Source organism: Nelusetta ayraudi, unplaced genomic scaffold (genome assembly GCF_046127955.1).
Source record: "Nelusetta ayraudi isolate G7.1 ecotype Tasmania unplaced genomic scaffold, CSIRO-AGI_Nayr_v1 ptg000026l, whole genome shotgun sequence".
NCBI classification, from domain to species: Eukaryota; Metazoa; Chordata; class Actinopteri; order Tetraodontiformes; family Monacanthidae; genus Nelusetta; species Nelusetta ayraudi.
This window is the reverse complement of record NW_027466076.1, coordinates 3,732,376-3,739,382: the sequence shown is the minus strand read 5'-3', so window position 1 is coordinate 3,739,382 and position 7,007 is coordinate 3,732,376. Positions and strand designations below refer to the sequence as shown.

General features: G+C 52.0%; 1 protein-coding gene across 1 annotated transcript; it reads left to right on the top strand.

The window, feature by feature from the left end:
- The first annotated feature begins 425 nt into the window (after positions 1-425).
- Positions 426-3,191, top strand: LOC142890242 (uncharacterized). The gene is made up of 8 exons (XM_076029139.1): positions 426-637; positions 710-876; positions 1,163-1,285; positions 1,405-1,527; positions 1,627-1,745; positions 1,824-1,997; positions 2,080-2,169; positions 2,559-3,191. The coding sequence occupies exons 1-8, from the start codon at positions 549-551 to the stop codon at positions 2,670-2,672; spliced, it is 999 nt and encodes a 332-aa protein (XP_075885254.1). The 5' UTR covers positions 426-548; the 3' UTR covers positions 2,673-3,191.
- Positions 3,192-7,007: the final 3,816 nt, after the last annotated feature.

The following is a 7,007-nucleotide window of genomic DNA, read 5'->3' as shown; positions in this document are numbered from 1 at the left end:
AAGAGGAAATTCACACTTGGCTGCCTTACAATATTTGGAACTTATGTGGCTTGTTGCTGCCCCCTTCAGGCTGTCTTCTTCTTCTTCTTCTTCTTCTTCTTCTTCTTCTTCTTCTTCTTCTTCTTCTTCTTCACCTCAAGCATCTTAAAAATAGATTCGATGGACTGTCGTTGTTAGCCCGGCACTCAGCCGAGATGTTGGGAAAATTCCAACTTCCACCAATATTGGAAGTTGGAAGTCCCTTTTGGTACCTTTGCGGACTTCCAGAGTGACCACTGGAACACTGTTCCCTTCTGCGGAACATTCTGAGGAGGCTTTGATGGCACCCGACGACGTTCCTCCACCCAGATCAAAGGAGGAGCAGATGAAAGGCGAGCAGGTGAAGAAAGATCTCTGGACTTTGGGCCAACACTCTTTGTTCCGGTGTTCAACAGACGCGATGAGGCGGAAGAGAGTGTCCGGCTTCATTCTTTCCTCTCTCTCAAGTTTGGACGGGATTTCTTTTAACTTTATGAGTCACAGGTTTTGGTCGCGCCACCCGCTCCGACATGTTTAGAACGAGTCTCCGCCTGCAGGAAATGGGCTACTATCATCCAGACGGCTCACGATCCATTTCCTACAAGGAGAGACTGTACAGGTGAGTCAACGCAATGACCCTGAGGTCAGGGCATCGAGCTCTTCCACCTCTAATTGGAGACGACACCTTCAGGGTCTTTGGGTACCGAGGTCACCGCAGGAGGAGCCGGAGTCGCTCCCATGGTGCAGATGATGCCGATGACTACGTACCTTTGTGGAAAAAGAGCTTTCCCTTGGATAGGATGATCCCTTCGTCTCACCCCGTCCTCATCTCCCTGCTGCTGTTTCTCGTCTTTCTAGGTGAGCTTTTCTCCTTAACCACTGGGGTTTGGAGCTCCACCGTTGCTCCAGGTCATTGTCCACCCTGACCAATGATCTGGACGATGACCTGGAGCCACAGCGGAGATCCAAACCCTGCTCAACCACTGGAGATCCAAACCCTCGTGAACCACTGGGGAATGGATCTCCACCCTGGCTCCAGGTCATCAAGGAGCGACCTGGACCCACGGCGGAGATCCAAACTCAAGGTCGTCATGGTCCTCGATGCTGTATGCTCATCCAACCCCTGTGCTTGCCTTCCCCACAGGTTTATTGCACACCTTCCTAAAACTCCGGACGCTGCACCAGGAGGTCCAGACGCTCCACTACAGGGTGAACGAGCAGGTTCCTCTGGCCGACGTCATGTCCAACTTTACCACAGGCCTGTCAGGTAAGCCGCAGTCGCATCAAGGCCAGAGTGGGAACCTGCAGCAGCTGCTCTGGAGCCTTGTCCCCCTGGTGGTCCAGGTGCTAACCGCTGACCTCTCGTGGCTCCTCGTCTCCCTCCAGGGTTCACACGCATGTTCATGGAAGTGAAAATGCTGCGGCAGGAGGTCCAGATGCTCCAGCAGCAGATGAACACCTACGCCCCTCTGGCCGACATGGTTCCCAACTTTGCCTCGGAGTGGTTGGGTATGCTGATCCCGATACCCATCCCAATCCTCATCCCCATCCCGGGCTGCCTCGGATCCACAGCTCAATCCCTAAAAAACATGTTTCTTGTCTGTGCAGGTGCCAAAATAATCCACGGATCATCTTCCGAGACATACCAGCCCACAGAAAACAGCGGGATACTGAGCGGAATCACTTCCTTTTTGTTTTCATCCAACCTGAGGCGAGTCGTGATCCAGGTGAGGAGATCTCTGACATCGGACCGTTGGCCACGTGAACCAAAAGTTTCAAATCTGGACGTTGTTCTTTTCACTCAGGAACAGACACCACTGCACCCCGGGAACTGCTGGTGCTTCTCAGGCGGCGAAGGACACCTGGTGGTCTCGCTGGCCCAGCCAGCAGCCGTCAGTCATGTGACCCTTGGCCACATCAGCAAAAGTCAGTCGCCCACTGGCAACACCTCCAGTGCGCCCAGGAAGTTCTCTGTCTACGTGAGGAACCCCAACAGCAAACTTTTGAGTGGAGAAGGTGTGGACTCTGACTCATTCCAGCCTCCTTCTTCTTCTGCTCCAGGGCTTGTGGAACACCAGGGATCCCGGAGTGTACCTAGGAACCGTAACCTACAACATAGACGGTCCGTCATTCCAGACGTCCAGGCTCGGGGTGAGTAGACAGACGTTACACAGGACTTTGTTTCTCCTTGGATGATATGGTCAACATGTCCTAGTCAAACCTGTCTGCTGGACTTAAAGAGATAGACAGAATTGCTCCCAGTGCAGCAGAACCCTGTGGTGTTCAAAGACCCAAATAACCTGACAACTTCCATGAGCCTGACTCCCATCCAGGGATCCACAGTGTCCCAGTTCTTCAGGACACAAGGGCAGCAGGATGGATGGAGATGGTGGTGCTCTTCTGCTCGGGCCTCCTTAGAACTCCTCTGGGTTCCTCAGGGCTCCTCGGGACTCCTTAGGGTTCCTCAGGACCTCCTTAGGTCTCCTGAGGGCACTTGGTCTCACGTGTCCCTGTCTCCCCCCCCCCCCCTCTCCCCCCAGAACCCCAGCGAGGACTCCTTCTGTTACGTGAAGCTGCAGGTGCACAACAATTGGGGCAACAAGGACTACACCTGCATCTACAGCTTCAAGATCCACGGCAGCACATCCACCTGAGGGCTCGGCGGCCTCCTCTGGGAGGGGCGTGGCCAGGGAGGGCAGGACTTCGTTCCCCTGAACCACCTCCTTTGATCTCCTCACCTCCAGGAGCTCACCTGTGGTCAGAGAGCAGCCGATGACTGATGAGGTGCTGGGTCACATGACTTCAAGCAGGTTGCAGAAGAGAAGAGATCCTGCCGGCCCTTTGTGAAGTCAGCAAGTCCTCCTGGTGCCCATGGCAGCTCCCCATCGTCTCACAGCTTGTGGTAGCGCCAGTGGAATTTTAATCAGAGTTGTGACGTTTGTGGTGAAACGAAAATCAAACACAGAAACCCACAAACTCACAAACTCACAAACACGCAAAATGTTGCTGCAACATCATCAGAGCTCTGAGACCACACAGGGAAGTTTGGCGTCCGTTGGTGACAGACGCAGTCGCAGTGAAGAGGCAGGACCTTGGCGACAAAACCGGCAAATCAGAAGCCGCGGCTCCTATGAAATGGAAAAACTAAAATAAATTTAGACGTTTTGAAACCACGACGGTCTCAGTTTGGCTTCCAATTTATCTCCTTTTCCTGCTGTGTGATTCCCCGTCTGAGTGCGTGTGTGTGCGTGCGTTCGTGTGTGTGCGTGTGTGCGTGCGCGCGTGTGCGGGGCTCGCTGCCATATTGATTGGATGACAGAAGCTGCACACTCAGGGTTTGTGGTTTTAAATCTGCATCTGGGGAGCAGAAAGTAGCAGGAGGCGTCGACTCGCCGAAAGCTTTAAAGGGACATTTTGCACAAAACACACTGCACATCTGGGCTGACGTCTTAGTAGCGCACACACACACACACACACACACACACACACACACACACACACACACACAGTCAGTCTGGAGCTGAGGGAGGGCGAGACAGTCTGTGTGCAAAATAAATAATAAGAAGAAGAACAGAGTGTTTCTGTAACCAGCAAAACTTAACACACAATAAATGAATAAATAAATACATAAATAAACAGAGCAGGAAACACACTCCTGATGGTAGGCGGAGCCTGAACCCCCAAGAGGTGACGTAGCAGCAGGTGGACCATCAGTAATTAAACACACACCACACTGTGTGTGTGTGTGCGTGTGTTCTCCATCGACTGCATCAGGTGACAGAGTTGAACGTGGGGGGGACGGGGGAGGAGAGGGAGGGGTGCAGGGTAAGGAGGGGGAGGGAGGGGTGGAGTGATGGAGGGAATACAGATGAGGCGGAGGGATGGAGAGGAAGGAGCAGAGAGGCTGTCAGCTCCCATCACTGTGACAGACAGACACACACACACACACACACTAAGAATAGACCCACAGACAGAGACGTATGGCGGTGCCAGCATTAACACACATCAGTCGTGGAGAAACACACACACACACACACTGCAGCTTTCTGGGAATGTCGCCACAACATTCCGATTGGAATGTTCCAGGTCTGCTGGAGGTGTCAGGTGGTATAAGGGTTCCGCTGCAGACCCTCCAGCCACCGTAGTTTCCCCTCAGCAGCAGCAGCAGCAGGAAGTCTCACCTGGTTAGTGAGACTACCCCCCCCCCCCCCCACCCCTCCAGCCATCCCCAGACTCCCCTCAGACAATCACAGCAGGCCTTCGTCTGCAAGGAAAAATCTAGTTAGAAAACCTGCCCGGACGATTCCACAGGCTGATGGGAGCACAATGTCAGTTACACACACACACACACACACACACACACACACACACACACACACACACACACACACACACACACACACACCGCCTCCACTGCTTTAAAGGTGCCAGTGTGACAATAACAAACAAACTGAGCAGGTGAAAACATGTCAGCTGCCCCCTGGTGGCAGAAGAAAATCAACTCCATTAAGTACGACATTACTCGTAGCTCTGAATTCCTGTTTTCCAGCAGGAAACAGGTTGCCGCTGCGGCCGGGGCTGTGAGTCTGTGTTGGTATGTTTGCTGTTGTTGTTGTTGTTGTTGTTGTTGTTGTTGTTGTTGTGGCCCCAGTGGCGGATGACGGCGGCGCTAACGTGTCGATAGCAAACATCTGGTGAGCGAACACAATTAGAGCTGTTCACCGACAGAAGAGCAGTCTGGCGGCACAATCAGCCACCGGAGAGTGAGCACACACACACACACGCACACGCACACACACACTGTTTAATTACCACAACTCTCCACCAGATGGAACTTCACATGTGATGCTTGTGGAGGAAAAAAAAAACAACAAATAAAAATCAGTTTTCCCGATTTTCTGCTCCAGCGAAGCAGCTTCACGTGAAAAACATAAAAATCATTCAGAAGCTTCTGACGGTATGTTAGCCCGCTGTTTGCAGCCTCCCTCCTGCTGACGCTGAGGAAGAGGAGGAAAAGGAGGAAGAAGAGGAAGAAGAAGAAGAAGAAGAGAAGGAAGAGGAGGAAGAAGGGGTTGCTGGTGTTTCCTGCCGCTGTGAGTCTTTGCCCTGCAGCTGCTGAGTCAGCGTCACCTGAGCCGCCTCAGGATTATGTAAATAACAGCGGGGGAAAAAAGCTGCAGCAGCTGCACTTTAATGAGATTGTTCTTTAAAAAAAAAAAGAAGAAAAAGAAAAACGGCACCCCTCCCCCCCACCAATCCTTTATTGTATTTAGCCAGGAATGAAACAAGAAAAAAAAAGCAAAGGTCTGCAGGAGTTCTGCCCACTGACGGCAGAGCGGATATTAATTATGGATCAACACGTCAACAGGAAGCGAGCTGCAGTTTAGTTTGTGCCGGAGTTCATTGAATGCAAGAAAAGGCCTGTTAGACCAGGCACGGGCAAACTATACGGCCCGGGGGCCCATATGCAGCCCGTTAAAGCTTTTTAATTCTGCCTGCAGAACTTGAAGAAATGATATGTAATAGTCAGTAAGTCATAAAGTAGCTGTATTTCATCCATTTTAAGTGTTTTCAGAGTCATTTCAATAAAGAGCTAAACACCGTGGGCCTTCAAAGACACTGATTTGCTTGTAACTTTGTTTTTGTTCATTTTCAATTGGACATTAAAGCAACATGTTTTCTAGGTGGCTCACCAAAACACTCCATCCATCTGCTGCGATTCCGGCTCCCCCCTCTGTCACATTTTACAACCCATTGTGGCCCCACCAGTCAAAACGTTTACCCACCCTTGGACTAAACATCAGGCTGCAGCCAAACAAATGGGAGAATGAGATCGATCAATCAAATCTATCGATCAATCAATAGACAGATGGATAGATACAGATTTACAGGGTCACAGTCACATTTACCAGAACCGGCAGAGTCAGTTTCCAGCAGGACTTCTGTGATAGGTGGATTGGGCGTGGCCGTTTGCGCTCTGATTGGTTTAGGGGGCGTGGCCTCTGAAGATCTGCCCTTCCTGTCCGTCCGTCTGTGCGAGGAAAAAGGAAGAAAGATAAATAAAAAAAACTGTTACAAATGTTGTACTGTACTGAGCATGCTCAGTGTGTGGCTGCAGAACCCCCCCCCCCCACACACACACACACAACATCCCCCCCATTCCCCATCAGGTGGCCAAGAGGACAGGAAGGAGGTCACTGCAGCTTATCTGCACTTCCTGTCCCCTTCTGTTTGCTGCCCTGCAGGCTCGGAGAAGCACACACACATACACATACACACACACACACACGTGCACACGCACACACACATGCACACTTGGGGCCCTGACGAGGACCCAGCAGGACGCTGTGTAAGAGTTGCTCTTTATCGCTGGCGACTGAAGTCTTGTTATCAGCTGCTTTGTACTCACACACACACACACACACACACACACACACACACACTCACACACACACACCTATACACACACACACTCAACTAGCTGATCACTAACAGCAAGGCCCCGCCCACTTGAAACACCTGCAGCAACACAATCACACATCAATCCATCAATCAATCACAGGAAGTTGTGGGTGTTTCCCCTGGCTTGTGGCTCCGCCCACTACACCACACTATACTTGAAGGCGGGGCCTCAGAATCCTCCAATCAGAATTCATCCTGCCGCCGGCAGTTTTTCTTTTTCTTTCTCTCCTTCCGTCACCTCCGTGTCGTCTGGCTGCGGAGGCGTCCGACCGTCTCGGCCAATCAGGTCGTCTCCTCCCATCACGCCGCATGTCACGCCGTCTGGGAAGGCGGGGCCTCCGATTGGCTGAGCTTGTTTCTCGGTCCCTCGCCGACTGTTGGGTCTGCCAACATGAGAGGCTGCCGACTGCTCAGTATGCAGCGCACGTTCAGTGTGTGTGAGTGTGTGTGTGTGTGTGTGTGTGTGTGTGTGTGTGTGTGTGTGTGTGTGTGTGTGTGGCTCCCTAGCTGATGGAGTGCAGCGCGGC